The sequence below is a fragment of the Bos taurus genome, chromosome 6 (assembly GCF_002263795.3).
Source record: "Bos taurus isolate L1 Dominette 01449 registration number 42190680 breed Hereford chromosome 6, ARS-UCD2.0, whole genome shotgun sequence".
NCBI classification, from domain to species: Eukaryota; Metazoa; Chordata; class Mammalia; order Artiodactyla; family Bovidae; genus Bos; species Bos taurus.
The window spans coordinates 77,066,190-77,089,874 of NC_037333.1; the positions used below are offsets into that span (position 1 = coordinate 77,066,190).

The 23,685-nt window shown below is 32.1% G+C and overlaps 1 protein-coding gene across 17 annotated transcripts in view; it reads left to right on the forward strand.

Annotated features, from left to right (window-relative positions):
- ADGRL3 (adhesion G protein-coupled receptor L3) overlaps positions 1-23,685 on the forward strand; it is a 936,136-nt gene that overhangs the window by 349,879 nt on the left and 562,572 nt on the right. For 16 of the 17 annotated variants that reach the window (XM_059887348.1, XM_059887344.1, XM_059887332.1 and 13 more), the window contains one exon: positions 9,016-9,234. In XM_059887348.1, coding sequence (XP_059743331.1) covers positions 9,180-9,234 — 55 coding nt within the window. In that variant the 5' untranslated portion in view covers positions 9,016-9,179. 17 annotated transcript variants of the gene reach the window in all.

Genomic DNA, 23,685 nt, shown 5'->3' on the forward strand with positions numbered 1-23,685 from the left:
ATCCATTCCTATTGAACACTCTTCTGTCTCAGTCACCACCAAATGTAATCTCTTCTACCATTTATAATCCTACTTTTGAATATAAAACCCTTCATTAAATCAAAACATGGATTTTTCTTACATTTTGAATGCCTGCTCTTGCCAGGTATCTTTATAGGTCATGTATGTGTATAACTTTTATTTAAGCCTTCTAACCATATGGTGGAATAAGTATTAATTTTAGGTGTGAACATTAGAGTATAGAAAAATTAAGTCATCTGCCTGTGGTCATACAGCTCACAGCTTGAAGAGAGAACTTTAAAACTTTCTCACTCCAAAGCTCATATTATGCCTTCTATTCGTGCTGATTCTGATGGCTCTGTTTAATACTTGATAATAGGAGTTTTTTTTTTTTTTTAATGTGCAGAAAAAAGGGACTAAGAAAGATATGGCCGCATCTAGTTCTAGGTCAATTCAAACATATACTTAGTGTATGTGGAATTTCTTCCAGGTTGTATTTGTCTTGAATGTGTTATAAAATATGCATCTGAACAGATAAGTAGCAGAGTTAAACACATAGTCTATTATTTGGTTGTAATACACTTCTGAGTGCACACCACTGCCATTGTATCTGAAAGTGTGGTAATTTTCTGAAATCAGTATTTTATCTCAGATAGCATAACAGCTGCTTAGAGATGTTATGCAAGTTTAGAACCCTGATAAATGCATCATATTATGAAAATGCAAAGTCTCTGATATTTTTGTGTGGTGTCATGTTAGGTACTACCTAAATACTAATTAGTTTATTAATTTGACGGTTCACTTAATACTTCTATTTTATTTAATATCTTAACTCAGTTTCTCTATATCAAACCAAAGATGATTCACATAAATTACTTTCAGAGCAAAATGCTCAAATGTTTAAGAGTAATTTAGAAGATTAAAAAAATTTTTAAATATACTTTGTATAAATATTTGACTTCCCTGGCTGCTCAGATGATAAATAATCTGCCTACAATGTTAGAGACCCAGGTTCAATCCCTGGGTTGGGACGATCCCCTGGAGAAGGGAATGGTTACCCACTCCAGTATTCCTGGGGCTTTCATGGTGACTCAGAAGGTAAAGAAACTGCCTGCAATTCAGGAGACCTAGGTTTGATCCCTCCGTGGGAAAGATACCTTGGAGAAAGGAAGGGCTACCCACTACAGTATTCTTGCCTGGAGAATTCCGTGAATTGACTAACACTTTCACTGGAAATATATACCCTCATTTTTGAAAGATAATGTTTGCAGTGATTTTTATTTATGCAAATTGTGCTTTTAAAATAAAGAAATTAAAATTTCAAAATTCATCATTGGAAACTAAGTAAATTGAATTCAAATTCTTTGTATAGCTTTCACAACCTTTTCTCTTCTACCCAAATCCTTCTTTATATGATATTCCCTTGCTCCTTACTTACTCAGTAGACCTCACATACTAGACAAATTAGAGTTCTATAGCATGCTGTTTTTTATCTGCTCTTAACTTTCTTCATAACAACTCATAACCTAGAAAAATCCTTCTCCAACCACTGTTTAGTCAAATTTTATCTACTCATGCTCTAGCACAAGTATCCTTACAAACTTAAAAATTCCATAGTCTACTCAAATGCACTCTCATTTGAGAAGTTATATATAATAATTCTCTTGGCAAGCAGCAAGAAAACTTTAAAGAAAAAGTACTCTTTTTTAAGTTTTAGACATTGTGCTGCTACTGCTAAGTCGCTTCAGTCGTGTCCGACTCTGTGCAGTCCCATAGACAGCAGCCCACCATGCTTCCCTGTCCCTGGGATTCTCCAGGCAAGACCACTGGAGTGGGTTGCCATTTCCTTCTCCAATGCATGAAAGTGAAAAGTGAAAGTGAAGTCGCTCAGTCCTGTCTGACTCTAAGCAACCCCATGGACTTCAGCCTACCTGGCTCCTCCATCCATGGAATTTTCCATGCAAGAGTACTGGAGTGGGGTGCCATCGCCTTCTCCATTAGACATTGTAAATTATAGCTAATATTTTTAAAATATGTATTTTACTCAATCTGATCTTTAAACCTTATTTTGCTTCTACTCAGTGATCATTAACACCAGACGTTTAAATATTTTATAGGATGGTGATTGGGAGAAGTTGTGTAATAGTCATCTAATTTTTCATTTTACTGCTCTACTTCTTTTCCCTAAGAGTTAATTATAACTTGGAGCATCCATTCACAGCAGAATGAGTCTTCCATGTAGAACCATGTTAGAAAGACATGTTTGTGAGAATAGATACCATGTATCGTTTTATAGGACATGGATTATGGAGCACTGACCTGTATGTGCTTATGATTATATAATATTAATAAATCATGGAAATATTGCCATATTAAATTTGAATATTTAGCACTTAAACTCCTTATCTAAGCATCTATGCATAATTAAATACTCTATTTGAAATATATTTTCCATCCTTGTTAAATATTTCTCAGAGACACTTGATTCTTTTTGGTTAATATGGATAAACTTTTTTTGAAAATGTATCACTTTCATTAAGTTACCATATGTCAGTTTTATATTGCTAAGAAGTTAATATTTGTTAATGAATGTAATTGCAAATCATTCAAATTTCAAAATCTGTCTAATAACCTGGAAGAATACAGATTACACTCAAACAATATTTATAAACATTTCTAAAGTAAGAGGATTTTTTTTTGCGGGGGGGAGGGCGGAAATAGCTGCAGTTTAGCTATTTGGAATGGGGAAATGTTGCTGAATGGGAAACTGTTGTTTTATAATTAGCAATGGTGTTATAGGACTATGTACCAATCAGTTATTAAAACAGTGCCACAAGGCATTTTAAACATTCGGCATGTGCCAAACATGTAAAAAAAATCAAGCTCTAAAAACACTTAAATGGCAAACATGTAAATATATAAAATGAAATGTGGATTAATATAAATTTTTAAGGTAGATATGAAATGCAATTTGTAGTTAGCAGAATTTGTAATAAGTGAATATTTAACCGGTGGAACCAATACAATATTGTAAATTAAAAAATAATTAAAATAAATAAAAAGAGGATATAAAAACATTGTAAAGAAGATATTATAGTGTCTTTAGTAGGTTATTATGAGGGAAAAGTACAATAATGACATGCAATTTAATTTGGAAAAGATTGAGGTTAAGATATTTTATAGATATGTACTTAAGAATAGCTTAAAAGTAGAAGCAACAATTCCAAGATGAATGGCATTCACAGGCTAATACTAATCTTTATTTAGAGTATAGAAAGATAGCAAATATAAAATAAAATTTCAAATATGATTTGAGAAGGATGTATGAAAAAATTAAATTGAGAAAAAATTATGCCATCAGAATTTAAGGTATCAGTTTCCTCAAAGTAAATCAATGTCCAAGTTCAGAAGAACTTTTATTTCAGCAGTAACAAAAAAAAATAGTTTTAGCATATAATTATGCTAGATATGAATTAAGTTTAATCTGAATTAAATAAATTTTATTAAATTTTAATCTGAACAAATAAGGAATTTTCCATGTAATTTATGAGGAAAGATTTTACTTTCATAAAGCATTTATAGAATGTTTTCCATATTGTGAATTTTTTTTTAATGTTTAGTTGAAAATGAGTCAAATCACAGTTTCCTAACTATAATCTTAAATATTAGTGATATAAATTAGAACACTTTCATCAACCTCAATTTTTCCTTTATAATATTGTTAAGTGTAGTGAAGTTATATAGTTTTGATGGAGGACAGATTACCTAATCAAGATAAATATATTCCTTCCAAGTTTTTGAGAGCTTCTCTGGTGGCTCAGACAGTAAAGAATCTGCCTGCACTGCAGGAGACCCAGGTTTGATCCCTGGGTTGGGAAGATCCCCTGGAGAAGGAAATGGCAACCCACTCCATTATTCTTGCCTGGAGAATTCCATGAACAGAGGAGGTTGATGGGCTACAGTCCATGGGTTGCAAAGAGTCCTTCATGACTGAGCGACTTTCACTCACTCCAGATTTTTGATACCATAACAGGGAAAACTGTCTGCCATCTTCTGATAATCTTTGATATATCTTAGAAACTATCTTTCAGTAGTAATTTTTAAAGCAACTTAATTTTAAATTAATTTAATATGTTTTATTACTAGAAATTAATATCCTAAGTAACATAGTGTGTTTCAAACAAGAAGAACATACTGAAAATTCTTTTTAAAAAATAAAATCTTACATTGTCTTAGTATCCATTACTCATTCATAGCTTTCTTTAGGACAGTGCGCATCTATCTCAAGGAGACTGTGTATGATTTTCCTAAATATGTAAGTGAGATTTAAGGTGTGGGAGTCAAGCATATGGTCTGTTCCTCAGTTCTGAAGAAATTAAGGAAACAAAGGAATTGGTGAGTGACAAACAAGCATTGGTAGACATGCATGATGACATGACATCTCTGCATCATGCAATGTGTGTGCTAAGTTGCTTCAGTCTGACTCTGTGGACACTATTGACCATAGCCCGCTAGACTTCTCTGTCCATGGGGATTCTCCAGGCAAGAATACTGGAGTGGCTTGTCATACCCTTCTCCAGGGGCTCTTCCCAACCCAGGAACTGAACCTGCGTCTCTTACGTCACCTGCATTTGCATGTGGGTTCTTTACCAGTAGTGCCACCTGGGAAGCCCCAGTAATTTATGGTATGCTAATCTTCTCAGCAAAATACAGGTGTATATTTTTCTCTTATGCAGTTGAAGAAACTGAAATTCAGAGAGCTTTGTAAACTTGCCTAGCACCAGAATGTTCAGTCAGCATGTTTTTAAGTCCTTTGCTGTTTTTTTCAAAAGACTTTTTGGCAAGTTGTGTGTGTGTGTGCACATGTTTCTAGAATATCTCACTTAACACATATCACATTTTGCACAGCACTTTAAATTATTGGTGAGTACACCTTCTGGCATCCATATTTTACTAGAAGTTTTTTAAAAATAGTGATATTTTAGACTCTCAGCCACATTCTCCTATTTTGACCCATAGTATTAACATAGAGCTTTGTACATGGAAAAGTTTAAAGAAATTCTTTAGAGTTGGAAATATATGTTGAACTTGACTTGTCAAATTCTTTTTGTTAGTAGTAAATTTTTTTGAGTAATCATTTTGTTCAAGAGTTATTTAATGAGTCTTATATCTTTTCTTGGTTTTTCTCCTTTATGTGTTTTTGAAGAGCTATGTTTCCAAAATGATTTGAGTAAAAATCCCCTTTATATGAAAACTGATTGGTTTGGCTAATAACAACGTGTAATTGGAAAAGAAAAACATTCCAAAAAGTTTTCTTTCTTTCTTTTTTTTAATGTTAGTATTGAAGGAGTAATGGCTTATTTTTCTGTAGATTATCAACAGTCTGGTCTGGAACATTATCTACTAAAATTTCTATATTATTATTTGTACCTCCAAATTAGCATATTATTGTGGGACTGTGAGTGAAAGGTCCATGGATGGTGAGGCTAGAGTGTGAGAACATGTCACTGTCGTCAAATAACAGCTTCCATTCATCTAAATTCCTTTCCTCACCTCTGTTTACACACAGGTGTTTACATAGTAAACAGTACATGGTTACACTGTAATTGTGAAAACAAATTTTTATGCATAAATCAAGTTCAAAGTAATCTTAGTAGACATGACTTTATGCCCTGCCATGATATCCTAAAATAAGTCATTATTATAGATAATCACTTTCTTATACTTCCTATCATTTTCTCCTGTCCCTTCATCAAGTTGAAAATACATGAAATAAACTGCTGGTTTTCACTAAAACTGGACTTAATTTACTTCATAATTGTGTTACTCATATTTCACTATGGAAATAATTTTTTGATTCCTTCAAAGGGTGCAATATTATAATTTGTCCAGTTTCCTTTTAAGCATGTCTATCTTCTTCTTTCTCTTTGTCCCTCCAGACCTACTTCATATATCCATGCTGTTCCTTTGTTCTTTACTCAGCACAATTGGGTAACATGTTTAAGCAAAGCCTAAGTCTTTCATCAAAACTTGCTATATTTTGTCTATTCCTTTCCACAAGTAACACCCCTGATTATGATCATAAGTAAGTAAGTGTTATTCGCTCAGTAGTGCCTGACTCTGCGACCCCATGGACTGCAGCCCACCAGGGTCCTCTTGTCCATGATATTTTCCAGGCAAGGATACTGGAATGGGTTGCCATTTCCTTCTCCAGGGGATTTTCCCAACCCAGGGATCGAACCCGGGTTTCCTGCACTGGAGGCAGATTCTTTACCAACTGAGCTATAAGGGAAGTTCCATACATCTTGTTTATTTCTACCATAGAGAGAAGAAAGAGCACTGATGTTGGAGGCAGACGTTCAGTTTGAAATTCTTGCTCAGTAACATGTCTGATTTCCTTCTCAGTAGACATGAGACAATATTATCTGCATGATAGATCTGTATGGATAATTTAATCATATAATTGTGTAAATACCTATAAAATTAGTTGTCATATGAAAAGAACTGAAAAATGTTAATTCTTCTCTTTATATTGAGACTTCATGTATTATGATTTTCCCATTACAGGAGAAGTTGTGGGAAAAATTTTTCTACTTTAATTACATTCTCAATAGTATCCACCAAGGAAGATATTTAGTATATATTTTTGAAATAGTGAATAAATAACTCACCTAGAAGAGTTGCTATTAAATTAGTATTGTATATATTTATCTTCTTCATACACGTGTGTGTGCGTGTGTTTGTGTGTATTTGTTTGTGTACATATACATGTCCCTTGATGCTATAGAGGGGAAGAAAAGATAATTGAATGTTGAGGGGGATTGTTTACTTATTGATGGGTCAGTCAATTTATGTATCCTTATTTAAGTATCCATAATCATATTCATGTAAAAGAAGGCTATTTTAAATTAGTACCTGCTTTCAAATTTATTTTCAGAAAGAGTTATATACTTGTGACATGACAATTAAATATAAGTTCTAAATGTTTTCTTATAAGTCACAGTGTTAATTAAAAAAACAAGCAAAATGTTACACAGAAATTCTTTTCACATTATTTATCTCAACCTCATTTTTTCTTGTCAATGCTTTCTCTGTTTGTAAAAGTAAAATGTTATGAGAGTGTTTATTATGAGCTTAGTTTTTCTATTATGTCTGTGAGTTTAGAAAGAAAATTATTATATCTGTTGTTTCCAGATTTAGTTTATTCCATGCCTATCTTTACAATTGTGACTCAGTAAATAGTTTTGCTTGAATTTTCAAATGTCTTGCTTCTTACACAACCACATTAAAAAGTAAAAGTAAGATAAAATTGAAAACTCATGAGATGTATAAGAATTGTTAATATATATAGCACTTTCATACTTACTGTTCTGAACAACACATATTTTTATGTATTGCATATAATATGTGACAAATTTTAACATAGTTAATGTTCATGTAACCATATGAATTAAGTAACATTGCTTCCCCACCATTAACAGACAGGAAATCAAGGAGCTGAATGCTTAAATGACTTACCCAAAGTCTTAGTACTAGTAGAGTTGTGTGTATGTTAGTTGCTCAGTTGTGCCCGACTCTTCGCAACCCCATGGACTGTAGCCTGCCAGGCTCTGCTGTCCATGGACTTCTCCAGGCAAGAACACTGGAGTGGGTTGCCATTCCCTTCTCCAGGGGATCATCCCAACCCAAGGACTGAACCTGGGTCTCCTAAATTGCAGGCAGATTTTCTTTACTGTCTGAGCCACCAGGGAAGCCCACTAGTAGAGCTAATAATTCAAATTAGATGGTCTTGCTTCAGAACATGTGCTCTTACTTACATACTGTGAATAGTAGTGCCAGAAATTCAGATAAATCTGTGTAATTTTGCCTTATAATGAATGTGAGCACTTCAGAAATATTTTCCAATGTGTTTTGATAGAATGAAGGTTATTATAATCCTCAGTAAACTATCTCTATTTTGAATATTTCTTTCCAGAAAAAAATTTAGATTTATACTCAAAATATGAAATATATTTCACACTATTTCACAATAGTGAAATATATACTATCAATAATTACTTGAATAGAGGGAAAGAGAGAGGAAAGAAAAGAAAGAAAGAAAAGGAATACCTAGTTAGTACTTGATTGATCAGTTTTAAAGATGTTCACTGTAAAAAACAACATCTTCAAAATTGAGGTCATGTACCTTCAATACTTTTACTTTCTAACATATATATCTGCAAACTTTAAAGAGAGGGCAGCTATATCAGTTTGATTCAGTGAAATAACTTTACAATGCTTAAAATTTTTAGTGTCTTCTATATGTATTTAACACTTTTAAGCAAAATTCGTCATTTTGAGTTGTAGGATCCTGGAAGATAGGTTGCATGTTTTATTCAATATTTTGCCCTATTTTCTTAGCACTGTACTTTGTAATTTAGAGGACACTCAGTAAACTTTTGCTAAATGAATTGATTATGATTGAGCATAATTAATTAACATAAATTATAATTTTCACAAATTTAATTACAAAAATAATTAGAAAAGTAATATAGTTAAAATTTAGAATAATTTCTGAATTATTCTCAGGGTCTAGAATGAAAGTAGGACTCATACATTTAACTTTTTTGTTCACACATATAGTAATCATAATGAATGGTTTTTTAAAAACTTTTCTGTTATTAGTAAAAATTATATTTGTGGATAATATTTACCCTAAGTAAACACCAAATGTTTAAACCTATTGACAAATTATACAAATTAATTATTATACTAATGAGTATAGTTTATTTATATTAATTTGTCCAGTGAGACTGAATTACTTGTGTCAGTAAGTTTGGGGGTTGGGAAATAAATACTGTGGTAATACGTAAGTTAATAATGTCTTTTAGGTTACTTACTTATTTTTATGTATGATGTGTGTATTGATTACAATGAGGAAGGGAGGAGGTATACAGATGTTCTTGTCAGCAAGGAAACTTTCAAGGAAATGATAAAACCTATATTTAATAACTTTTTTTTTTTTCTTGTTTGCAGGATTCTGAATTGGGTATTGGTGTTTCTGTTTTGAAGAATATTTCTTTTTGAGCTGTTTTATTTTTAATCATCCATCTTGGGATACAGAAAAAGAATCAGAAAGACACTTATTTTAAGTTTAGAATACTCACTCCTGAGGCATCCTCACTGCCGAGCTCACGACAATGTGGCCATCACAGCTACTAGTCTTCATGATGCTCTTAGCACCGATAATTCATGGTAAGACTTTTAATTATATTTTTCTGTGACACTTAATGTTGTCTCAGTAATTTACATTAGATCCTTTATTTTAAATTTTTGTGCTATGATTTTTCAGTTTTTGCCTACCATGTAATAATAGCTGTAAGTAATGTACTTTAAGCTGTAATAAATAGAATGTTGAGTTTTATTTCTTAAAATACCATTTAAAATGTGTATCTAACCAAATTATTTTTTTAATTTCATGTTTTATTATTTTTTATCACCCTTAAAGAGTATCATTTAAATTATTAACTATCATTTATTATGAATTTAAATGACCTGTTTTGCTAAGTAAAATAGCTTTTAATATAGTAAATGCCCTTTCGAAAGAAAACACTCCCAAATTCTACTTTCCTGAACCCAGTAATTATTTGTTTCTGAGTGTTTAGTAACATGCTCAATCCTTAACACACAAAATTAAATTGAAACCTCTCATTAAGACAGAATTGTGATATCCCTTTTAACGAGAAAAGAGATAAAAAGCATTATCAAAACAGTATCAACATAAGCAAAAATGTATTTTTCCTGAAACATGCTAATATATTCATGAAAGACTGTATACATGTTCATTTAGACATCTTGGTACTTATAGCATGAGTATGATAGTTAAGAAATAATCTATCTTTCTTTGCAAATTTTTATAAAACATCTAATTAGTCAATAAATAAGCAAAACAAATTCTGTACCACTTAGAATAATATTTATTTAATCCCTCTAAAAATTGCCAGATTAAAGTCTATACATATGTTACTTTTTCCCAATTTAAAGTTTTCTACTGATTATCATTGGTTTTGCCCTTAGATTAAAATGGCATAATACAGTCACTGTCGCATATGTTAATGATAATTATAGCAAAGAAAAAAGGACACAGCTGTACTTGCCACTGCTTAGGAGGTCTCAGAGTATTAGAGTTTAGCAGGCAGCTGAAATGACTTTTTAGCCTCCTTGGCTCATTTTTGGTTTTTAATTGACTGTAGAAATCTATTGTAGTTTTTCAGTGATGCAGTTCTTAATTTGACTCATTCATATGTTTTAACATGAATTGCATTCTACTGTCATTATAAAAATGGGATAAAATCACTTGTCTTTTGACATTTCCCCTAAAGTTTCCCTGCTTTCACAACTTTATTTCTAACAAATTGCTATAAGATAGTGCTTTTTTAAAAAATAAAAGTAAAATTATACAACCATCTCATTTTAAACAATGTAAAATTGTTAAATATTTCAAATTTTTCCCTCAATTCTTATACTGATGTGACACTTGCACATTCATATACTTGGGCATGTATAACATTTTGTGATATGGCACAGTATAGGAATTATGTTCTTTTAAACAAATGCTTTTCTAATTGTCAGTGTACCTAAAGATGATTCTACTTAGCCTTTTTGATATTATGAAAATGTCTCACTCGTAAGTTTATTTGAAGATTAAATAAATAGGATATGTAAAAAATCTAGCACAGAACATGACTGATATTAAGTGATTGAACATGTTAATTTCCTTCATCATACTATCTACCCTTCCCGTATATTTTTGTTCTAGTAAATTGTAACAGCTAAGAATTAGCTTACCCTGAGAGCTTCTTCATTTGATACTGATATTCAGGAAAAAAACCTCTTAAGTATATGTACAATTCATGTTTACAAAGTCAGTCTAAAATTGTACTATTAGAGCAAGGTAGGTTAAAAATAGCAGAAATACACATTGTAAGAAAGACTTTCTTTTCAGAGGTGCAGTTTCTGGTCTCCTAAACCTGACACCTACTTTGTACCTCATGGGTCCCAAAGATCACTGAGCCTTACACCATGATTCTTGAGTTGAGACCTGTATTGAATAAGCATACAGAAACACACATATAATCTCTTCAAGCAACTCTAATAAGTATTTAAAAACTAATAAAGTACAGAAACTATTGACCCTGGTATATAAAAATATATAAAATATTTTGACTAAAAAACTAAAATAATGTTTTCATTTTCTGTGAACTACTTTATATCATCCTATGCATATCAGGCTAAACAGTATAGAAACTTTCCACTTATAAACTTTATTCTTATTACCTTGTGTAAGTATTTTAAAATTTTTCACCAGAGAAAATACAAGTCAGTTTTGACTGCCTTCTGTGGAAGGCTTTCTCCATTGCCTTGTGATGCCACTTCAAACTTGTAAATGAAGGGCTCCATGTAAGCAGATTTTTTGAGTTCAGCTTGCTCATAAACAGAAAGTGTGTGTGCCTTTGATCAGTGCAGAAATATAATGGAATTAGACATTTTTGGAGTCCCCACCAGTCTTGGCTTGAAGGAATACCATATAGCTTGAAACCTGAGAGGACTGAAATAAAATAGATGTCTTAGTAATAGAGGTACTTTTTTTCCAAAACATCCCTGGATAGCATGTCCTTGCCTACTGTTGATGCAACGCCTAGCTATATTTCTTCTCCTGATCAGAGAGAATTAACTTTTCTGGACATGACCCAAATTTCTGGCCTTTTCTCCAGAGTATATAATAATGATGACTACTTCCCTGGTGTCTCACACAGTAAAGAATCCACCTGCAATGCAGGAGACCCGGGTTTGAGACCTAGATCAAGGAGATCACCTGGAGAAGGGAATGTCTACCCACTCCAGTATTCTCGCCTGAAGAATTCCAAGGACAGTGGAGCCTGGCATGTTACAGTCCATGGGGTCACAAAGAGTTGGCCATGACTGAGTGACAAGGACATAGTGATTCAATAGCCATAAACTTTAAATGTATTTGGTACAATTAATTATCACAGCATTCTCATGGGTTTAATATTACTTATTATTATCATCACTACTTTGTATATAACTTTTTATAGTGAAAGTATTGGGGTACCAAGTGACCAAACAACTTGACTAAAGTTGCACATGAGACCCAGAGAGGTCTTAAAATGAAGGATTTAGCTTCTTGAGCTCTGGTCTTAACTGCAGGTAAATAATCAGTTCCTATTAAAGCCATTCTTCCCTGTAGAAAATTCCACATCAGCTCTCCTGGTTCTTGTGAACAGATGAGGTAAAAAGGTAGATTTCTGCCTCTTCCATGTTCTGGGCATAGACCAACTGGGCTTTGAAGTCTTAACAGATCTGAGATAAAATTTCAGCTCTACTGCCTACAAGTTCTGTAACAGTTACTTGGTAAATTAGGTAACAAATAACATTTATCATAGACTGTGAGTCAGATGACTGTGCTAGCTACTAAAGCTATGGTAATGAACAAGGGATTCTAAATTCTTCCCTCAAGCTTATAGTAACTTAAAATTTGTAATCCTGCTTTTCATCTGTAAGAACAAACACTCCATGTAGGGTTATTTTAAGAAATGAATGATATACACATAGTTCTAACATAGTGCTTGGCACTCAGTTAATCTTTTTTCTGTTTTATTTTCCTACCCCTAATTACTTTGAAATAGAGCTAAACCTCTCAGCATTAGATAAGGAATATATACAATTATCCTTATTCTTACCCTGAGAATTGAAGTCTTTTGCTACTAGAACCTCAGCATTTTGATTTTGCCAGAAAATTTTAATACTAGAATCTAAACAAAATTATTGTCAAACTGATTATATATATCAGATATATATATAAAGACTTAATATATAATTGTCAGTATATTATATTTTAGTATATAATTCTCTATTGTCAGTGGTAGTAGTATGTAATTGTAAGTGATGCATTTTTTGCATGATTTCTGCATGGGTAAAATTAGAAACTAAGCTAAATAATTAATTCTGAATAATATTTACACTAGTTGAGTAATCTCCCACATCATCCTAGAGAGTCTGGCCAGTATTTTTTATAGGAAAATAAACTTAATTAGTATATCCACATTTTGTGTATATATATATATATATATATATATATATACAACTTTAAACTTAAGAAATGTCTCTGGTTCTATGTTTATCTGTCCATATTTTATGTCTCTGTGTACCTCTGTATTTCTATTTTTCTGTTTTCCATGACTGTGTCTCCTTCCTGTATAACCATAAAATCCTTATCTATAATGCAATGAGACCTGGCAGAAGTAAAGAGAAGTAGTGAAAGCAGATGGCCAGTTCTTTGGTGTTAACTAATGTAGTGTTGCATGAAGATAAAAGACTTTTTTGTTCTAATGATGTGGTTGGGAGCAAGGGAAAATAGAGAGATCAGAGAACAAAAATCCAGTGATACCATGAGCACCTGGGACTCATCCTGACTGGCGGTAAAACAATATCATGGTTCAGTATAGGACCCACACTAGGAGACCTGTTCTTGGGAGGTACGTCACCCAAGCCATAATGGGTTGGGAGTTGAGAAGGTGATTGCGATGCTCAAATATTTTAACTGCATCTTGTGTTCATTAAACTGTACTTAGCAAGTGTATCACAATGATAGAGATAGAAAACAGGATCATTGTAGCTTACTATATGTAAAAGGAAACAGTATTTTTAATGATATCTTTGCAGAAAAAAGTAGAATTTAGAAAATTCTTTCATGAGCCACCATATATGTACTTTTTCCCAAGTTTATTTTGTGTTGGTAAAGTTGCATGTGTATTTATATATTAATGAACTTTAAAGCTAACAAATTAGTTATTATAAACAGTTCTTAGCAGGGACAAAACAATGATCAAACACATATATATTGTACTATTATGGTTTTTGTAATTTGTTTTATTATTAATCTATTTTTAGTTATAGTAATATTTAATGTGCCAATGATTTAAAATAATAATTCAAAATATTTTAACCTCTAATAATATGTGAAGCTTGAGAAAGTACCAAATTATATTTTACCACAGAAAATATTACCATATAAATTTTTTTATGAAGTCATGTTTTATTAATGGTGAAAGTGGTAGGTTGACTTCTAAGCTCTGCTTAGCTATTTTTTTTCTAGAAATTAATCATCCTTTAAATGTTTATAATGCTTGCCAGCCTAGATAATTTGTAATACTTGCAGTAATATCACTATCTGTATGGTCAAATATGTTATACTGAGAAATCTTTGTCATCATCATGATACATGAGATTATTGAGAACACATCCAATAGCATCTATTAATGCATTAGCCACTTGGTACTGAAATTCAAAATAAATATTAATATATATTTCAAAAGTTAACTATGCAGTCTCTAATACAACAGTATGTACTACCAATATGTACATCTGACAGCTTTCCTTTGTAAGAATGTGTTTAGGAGCCTTCTCTGTGCATTCAGTATGCAGTTTGGCAATTGGAAAATAATTTTATTTTGTCTTTGCATCTGCAAAACATGTTATGTGTGAATTTTATTGTGGTAATACTCCTCTACAAGTAAGAAATGTGCACTTTGAGAGCAAAGTAGCATTTTCTATCTTCAGATTTTATGTACTATGACTGTTTCAAGGGTTTAGAATCATATATTATTTTTTGTGCTTCTTGGCTTTGGGGTAAACTGATTATACTAGGATGGTCGTTGTGCACTTGATGTTGAATACATTTCAAGTAGTTTGATGTGTAATATATAAGTATCTAATTGTCTCCCTCTTCTTTGCATTGCTATTTATTTTCATTCTCAATGTAAGAATAGTGCTCTTACATTTATAATTTCATGTAAATAGCCATAGGGCATTTTTCATACAATTATTTCCTGCATTCAGATTGGAAAATAATTGCTTAATGACCAATCAAAAAATTGAAATGCAATAGGAAAGAGTCTTATCATGCAAATAAGATGCTATATATCAATGTTACATTATGATCTGTTTTGACAGTTCAGAATAAGGCCCTGTTGAAAACTAGAGTTAAGTCATTCTCTAATTTATTTCAGATTTTTAATTGATGAATTAAAAATAAACTTTATTTTAATAATTATATTTTTATTTTATTTGAATCTATGTTTCTTTACCATCATAGCAGAACTAGTTTCTTTAAATATAAAAACTTGTCTTTGTATCAGAAAAACTGTGTATGAATTATTTGACCAAAGGAGTTAGGCTAGCTAAGGATTTGCAAGAGAAATATGCTGGTTGTAATTTCCAAAAGTAATGGCTAGACACCTTCAAACAAAACTAGGCTCTCACAGTGACACTTGATAAACTTTCTGTGTTTATTTGATCTATGCACACTGTAGTTTGTGGTGATATGAATGTCATGAAGTCAAGGTTATAGCTTGATAAAGTATAAGAACATAGTCTCGTATATTTCTTTGTCTGTCATTACCAGTGTCACCTATTTTATTGTTTAAGTAATCCTCTTCAAACAAATTTATATCAGAAGGCAAAAATTCAATAATCCCATGACCTGGTGGTACAATTAATACTAATGGTTGTTAGATATTTTTTGCAGTCGTGCAAGCGCATATTTTTAAAAAGTGGATTAACTTTAGAAATAAAAGTTGTGTCTTTAATACTGATTTCACCTTAAAATTAAGACATTTCTAGCCCTTCATTAAAGTTTAAAAAATTATGAATGCATGTTATATAAGAAATAATTGTGTATATAACCATAGATTATTGGCTCAGCACTGAAGGTCATTGATACATTACAGTTACAAATCGCAGTATAAGGGAACATGGTTGTATATAAAATTTGACTGTATCTTTGTACCCATAGAAGAAAATCTCTTGATAATATGGAAAGTAAAAGAATGACTCATTTTTGACTCACAACTATATAAAATAAATGGTCATAAATGATCAAAACAGCCTTACTTATTATCACCACCATTTATTTAAAATAATTCCACAAGTTTTGGCTACTATAATAATCAACAAATGTAAACAAGAATAAATATTCAAATATTAAGATATAATTGTTATTTGCAGGTAGATTATGATGCATTCAGAAAATCAATAATATAATAACTTTCCAGAATCAATGAAAGCACTAAGTTCAGGTTTATGATTCATACATGCATATATGATTACATCACAGTAGAAATGAAATGCCTGAGTTACTTAGGAAATATAGGAGGAGCTACATTAAACCTAGGAGAAGAAAACTGTGAAACTTACTGTGAATTATAAAATAAAACACCCAATATACCATGTTCCTGAATAAAAAAAGACTAGGAACAGCAAAATTGTAAGTTATTTCCAAGTTAAATTTTATGTATGTTCACACAACTGCTTTCAGAGTACTGATGTGAGCTTTTCCATGTAGAAATTTAACAAAATTATTCTAAAATATATATTGATATATATATATAGAATATTAAGCAAAATTTTACAAAAGTGAAAAGAATAATAGGTAGATATAAATTTAACATATATATTATGAAAGAACAGTAATTAAGATATAATATCAAAATTAGTGTAATTGATCAATTTTGAAAATGAGATTCCTGAAAAATCACTGCACTCTATATTTGTATTGTAATTTTCAAGGAATGACTCAGAAAATCAAATATCTAAGACAAGAAAGAGTCAAATAAGGATCAAATCAATTGTGTGTGTATGTGTTTCGAATTATATACTATGGAACTTCTGGAGAAAGACTTCTTTGAGTTGCCTACTTTAATTTCCATTCTTAATGTATTAGATAGCGTAAACTTTGGCTGTGGTCACAGTAGAATTCAAAATGAATAATAGCTTCTAGAGAATATATTCTTGTTCACCAAACGTTTCAAGAAAGATAAATGTTTCTGGTTGGGCAGTATATGTGTGTGTGTGTGTGTGTGTGTGTGTGTGTGTGTGTGTGTGTGTGTTTGTGCACGTGTGTGCATATCTCTGTGTTTGAAGGACAGAGGGGATGCCATTCTCTTGTTCTCACAGTTATTTATAGACTCAGTCTATTAATGGCACAAGAGTTCCAATATCTTTCTGAGGCTCATTGTCATTCCCATCCACAGAAGGAAGAAGAGTATTGGGAGGATTCCAGTGGGAGGTTCTTATATGGATATGCTTGGAAATAGTGCGCATTACTTTTGTTTCCGCTTCCATTAATTAAAACTCTGCCTCATAGCCACACCTATAAATAAGTTTGAAAATCTTGTCCTCTTGTGATGAAGGAAGAAGAAAATATTTTTAAAATATATGGTAGTTTTTTAAAAATTAGATTTGATGCATCAATATCTTTTTTAATGTATAAATGGGTACTTAAAATATCTTTCTTGAGATATATTTCATATACCATAAAATTTAGTTTAGTGGATTTTAGTGTTTGCATAGTCGTGCACCTTTTAGAGTGTAATTAGTCCTCCAAAAAGAAATCCTATATCCATTAGTAGTCACATCCATCTTCCCCTTGGGAAGACCCAGTCCCTGACCATCAGTAATCATTGTATCTATGCTTTTCCCTATTGTAGACATTGCAACTTGCTTCTTTCATTTAGCATAATATTTTAAAAATATATGTATACCATGGCATGTATCAGTGGTTCTTGTTTGTTTCCAAGTAATCTGTTGTATAAATATACCACATTATATTTATCTGTGGATGGAAATTTGGATTATTCCCCACTTTTGGCTATTCTGTATAATGTTTTTATGAAAATTCATGCATAAATTTTTGTGTGGACGTTTTCACTTTTCTTGGGTATAAACCTAGGAGTGGACTTGCTGAGTCACATGATTACTATATTTAACATTTTGAGGAAGTGCTAAACTACTTTCCAAAGTGGTTGCACAGTGATACGTTGCAAACATTCTTGCATTCTCAACTATATTTGTTACTGTCTTTTTTCTTTTAATCAATCTGGTCAAAATGAAGTAGTATCTCATTGTATAATTTTTTTTTTTTTTTCTACTCAGTAGTTTCTTTTTGATGATCTATTTTAAATATAGTAGTTTGTACATGTCAATCCTAAACTCCCAATCTTGACTTACATTTGTCTAATGTATAATCTTGAGCTCATTTTCGTGTACTTGGTTATTTGCATATCTTACTTGAAGAAATATGATTTAATCATTTCTTAATTTTTATTTTTCATTTCTAAGTATTCTTTATATAAATATATTTTTTGTAAAAAGGTCACAGGGTACCATTGTTACAGTACATTTGGATTTAAGAAATCTTTAGATGCATTTTCTAAGAGGCTTTTTGCTTGGATTTGCCCACTTAAATCTCAGCTATTTTAAATTCACTTTGAAATCATATATCATTTGTCTAGCCCCACTCCACCTTCTTTTTTACTTATTCCTAAAAATAGTTCATTAACTTGTTTTTTTATGATTGCAAAAACTACTAATTGACAATGATTGAAACTTTATTCTGATATGTGAATTGAATAGTGGTGAATGATACACAGAATAGTTAGGTAATTCATTGAATTCTTCTAGTTAGTTTCCAATTACTCCTCCTTAAGAAAATGATAAAGAACATTAAGCTTTAATTTGATGGCCAGAAGCATTTCTATTTTTGTTCTAGTCTGAATTCTTCTACCAGATTCGGAAAGCCCTCTTTTTTACATTTTTTGTGTCTTTGCTCAAATTATAAACAGTGCATCTTTTATTTCCATACACTTATTTTCTCTGGTATGTTCTACAAACAACTCAATGCCTCTTTAAATCTTAAGAAAGTTATGCTATTTCTTGTGTCTGTCAAATCTACACATGTTACTTAGTATCCTTTGGACTCACTCATATCACATCTTTAAACAGAAAAAGATGAGAAATGGAAAAGGACTTGAAATATTATTTGGAAAGAATCCTAGTCAACTTGCACTATTTCAGCCCACTGGACTTATCTGAAATAATACTATTTCAGGAGAAAAGATTAGGACTAAATAAAGATAATGATTTATAAATGTTATTACTGAACAGCTGTTACATTTTTAAGAAACCTTGAATAAAGGAAGATGTCCTATTTAGAAAATAATGCTTACATGAAGCCCAGAACTGAAGTTTACAGTATTATTCAATTTAAACTGCTTTGGAATTCTAATTTGCATGGTTCTATTGAATGAAGTGAAAAGATTTCAGGCCTTAGAATCTAATTCCAATTCTGTTACTTCCAAGAAACATGACCTTAACCATGTGAATCACGGTTTTCTTATTTTTTATAAGGGTAATTAGGCCTACTTTGTTGTACTATGAGGATTAAGTAAAATAATGTATAGAAAGGCCTTAGAACCAAGCTTCACACATTTAATCTTGGGAAAATGTGGTCATTAAAACATACCTTTAAGAATTAGACCTAAAAACCAAATGACCTGGATAGTTAGCAAATTTTAAAATACTACACTGTCTTGGGTCACTTACTTTCCATAGTGTTTTTCAAATACTGCATTGTATATTCTTAACCCCCAAATGTGACAGTTTCTCTAATTATGAGTCTACACATTTGTACACACATTCCATCATTATATTCAGGACTCACCACTGAACTGTAACTAAGTCTTTAATGAGTTACTAATGAACATCTTAAGCTTAGATAAGCAAAAAAAGAAAAAAAAGTTTGAGCGTTTTGAAAAACTATTCATAGTTAAGCCTGTTGCTTTTAATTAGGCTATAAGCCCAGTGAAATTTCCTGTCTTTACTAATCTTCCCAGGTTTGAAGAAATTGAATAATAAGTGACAGATGTACCCTCCCTTTGATATTATTAATGTGAGGTAAAAAGGGATAAATACATTGAGCTAAATTAGAGAAATCATTGTTTGATTAAACACAAAGATAATATACAAATTCAAAATAGTATATTTCAATGATTCATTTTTTTCCTTAGACTCTGATAACTTCAAAACCAGTTAATTTTGTTGTTGAATTAGAAAATAACAGATGTCATGAGGAAAAAAGATCCAGAGATGATTAGACCTTGTAGATGAAAAAAAAATCCTCTATATGGATGAAAGAGCAAACAGCTTTTACATATAACTGCTTCTCTCCAAGCTGTTAGAGATACTGTGAAAATAGTGATCACAGACACTACCTGAATTAGATCAGGACTATTATTTTCTGTAGCTCTTGTTATAAATCAACAATGGTGGTGACTGTTTAGCAATGATCCATTTAAAAAATTCCTTTTGATAGTGAAGTTGATGAAACCATGCAGACCTTAAGGGCACATGATTAAATAATGAAGACAGATAATACATAAAATTCAAAGCAACAGGATGGCATGATGCTCCCTCCAGGGAACACTCATATTTGTTTAAAAGGAACCCTTTTATATCAGTCACAGTGGCTCAGGACAGTGGGAAGAGCTGAGATAGCCCAGATGTTTTACGGGTTACACACTGTTGTTAGAGGCAAGCTTGACATCATGCCTCTGTACACAAATTAAAAATCAGCATGTCAGTTTTTAAAAGTAAGTGTCCAATAATAATTACACTCTCTATATATGTATCATAATATAAAAACACAGTCAGTTGTTTTGACCTGTGAGACTGTTAACATGTCTGCTTGCTTGTGAACCAGCATTTAGGCATTCATTTTGTATATGTGCTGAGGATGGGGTTGATTGGTAAAAGTCCCTTATTATTTGGAAAAATAATACCAAAAACATTTTCATTCTTCTCAACTACCTTCAGAAATGCCAGTTATGATTAGCTTAGGATGGGGAGAAAGCACTCACTAACAAGACAGATCTCTGTCAAAATATGTATAATTTTTGCTGCTTTTTTTTTTTTTTTTCCTACATGTCAAGTACAGGTGTCAATGGGATTAAGGTAAAGTGCCTCATTACTATCGTTATAAAGATTTTCAAAGAAATTATCTGGAATATTCTGAAGGCACATTTTCTCTACCATTAAAATGTTAACATTCTTTAAGAGGAGAGTAGACGAAGGGAAATTAAAGGAATATTTGTATTCTCCAAAGAATAAATTCCAGAGTTATACTTTTGTTATCATTAATTGAAATCTGTTTGCATTATGTTTGCAAAGAGACAGTTGTGACATTTTATTTAATTTAAATGAAAATAATGTGCTTTCAAGAGCTGATTTTTTTTCAAATTTGTATCAGTACCAGAATTTTATTCTCTGCTTATTCATTTTAACAAATATTTGAGATATTTCTATTGCAGTATTTCAGTATACGCAACCACAGTGAGCCACAATTTTTCTTTTATTTTTAGAACATGGAAGATATCATGGTTGAAAGACAATTAAAAATAATCTTTTAATGTTGTTTCTTTTGTTTTTTAACACTGGGAATTTAATTTCCCTTTAGCTTTATTCATAACAGGTGTTTGCTTTTTCCACTAGTCTCAGGATGTCTTATATTGCTTTCAGAACTTGAAAGTTCAGTCTTTTGATGAAAGTTTAAAACATTTAAAAGTGTTTATTTTCCTGTAACAAGCTCTGTTTTAGAAAAGAGCAAGAAACTCAGTTTGCAAGGAAAGATGCATGTACACATAGAGCATATGAACACTACATAAGACAAGGAATAATCTGTTGAGTTAAATAATATATGCATATACTCTAAAGGTTGCTTCGTCATATACAGGTAGAAAAGTCATCACTTCTGAGCCATTTCTTCTAAGACCCAGAATTAAATCAGAGTTTTCTCTGTATTAGAACTCCCATGATGTAGTTTCTACCTGGTATTTTCTACCTTAGTCAGGTAGAAGTGGAACATTTATGACAATTGTTAGAGATTACTTTGTTGTTGTTAAATTGCTAAGTCGTATCTGGCTCTTTGCCACCCTGTGGACAGCAGCACCACAGGCTTTCCTGTCCTTCACCATCTCCCGGAATTTGCTCAGATTCATGTCCCTTCACTCAGTGAAGATATCTAACCATTTCATCCTCTGCTGCCCTCTTCTCCTTTTGCCTTCAATCTTTCTCAACATCAGGGTCTCCAATGAGTCAGTTCTTCACATCAGGTGGCCAAAGTATCGGAGCTTCAGCTACAACATCAGTCCTTCCAATGAATATTCAGGGTTGATTTCCTTTAGGATTGACTGGTTTGATTTCTTTACAATCCAAGGAACTCTCAAGAGTCAAGGGACTCTCCAGCACCACAACTTGAAATCATCAATTCTTTGGTGCTAAGCCTTCCTTATGGTCCGAGTCTTATATCCATACATCACTACTGGAAAAATCATAACTTTAACTATATGGACCTTTGTCAGCAAGGTAATGTCTTTACTTTTTAGGTTTGTTATAGCTTTCCTTCCAGGGAGCAGGTGTCATTTAATTTCATGGCTGCACTCACCATTCACAATCATTTTGGAGCCCAAGGAAATAAAATCTGTTACAGCTTCCACTTCTTCCCCATCCATTTGTCATAAAGTGATGGAACTGGATGCCGTGATCATAGTTTTTTGCATGTTGAGTTTTAAGGCAGCTTTTTCACTCTCTGCCATTAGACTGGTATCATCTGCATATTGGAGTTTGTGACTAGTTCTCCTGGCAGTCTTGATTATAGCTTTTGATTCATTCAGCCTGGCATTTTGCATGATGTACCCTAAATATAAGTTAAATAAACAGGGTGACACTAGAGCCTTTTCTTATTCCTTTCCCAATTTTGAATCAGTCTGTTATTCCATTAAGGTTCCAACTTTTGCTTCTTGACCTGCATACAGATTTCTCAGGTAGCAGGTAAGGTGAGCAGGCAGGTAAGGTCTCATATTCTTATCTTTTTAAGAATTTTCCAGTTTGTTGTGATCCACACAGTCAGTGGCTTTAGCATAGTCAATGAAGCTGAAGTAGATGTTTTTCTGGAATTTGCTTGCTTTGTCTATTGCCCAAGAAATGTTGGCAATTTGATCTCCGGTTCCTCTGCCTTTTCTAAATCCAGTTTGTACATCTGGAAGTTCTCAGTTCACATAGTGCTGAAGCCTAGCTTGAAGGATTTTGAGAATAACCTTACTAGCATACAAAATGAGTGCAATTGTACCCAGCCTATAAAGCAATTTTGCAGCTGTCATACTTACTTTAGGGAGAAATCAGGAAAGAAGTAATTTATTAATACAGCCAAGATGAAGGTGATGGCAGGAAGGTAGAGTCTTTCAGTTATGCATAAAGAAACACAAAAAAATGGGAAATGACAGTTACTTAAAAGCAAAGAAATAATAGCAGTCATCTCTCTCTCTCTCCTCCCTTTCCTTCCTGCTTCCTCCCTCCTCTTCTACCCTTTCTCTATGGATAGATAGATAGATATAGATATGGCACTAAATTGGATTAGGTATTTTGTATCACTCAGTCATTTTTTGATAACAAGCATTTCAATATAATTTGTAGCATTTATGTAGCATGTTGCCATTAGTTGAACACTTTTTCACACAAAAGCTCAGTGACTACTCATAGCAACTCTTTGAATCATACATAGTAATATCATTAATTCTAAGATGCACAAATAAACTTGGAACTGTCAATCTAATGATGTAATGACATTTCACATAGTTATTAGAAGAGAAACTCAAATCAAAATCCCTTAACCAGCTCTTAGAGGCTTCTCCCAAAGCATTTTAATAACCTGTTGAGAATCACCTTATTTTGTAGACCTGTGATTTTAATTAGAAATAAACCATCAGAGCAGCACATGTTAATAGAAGAATGAAG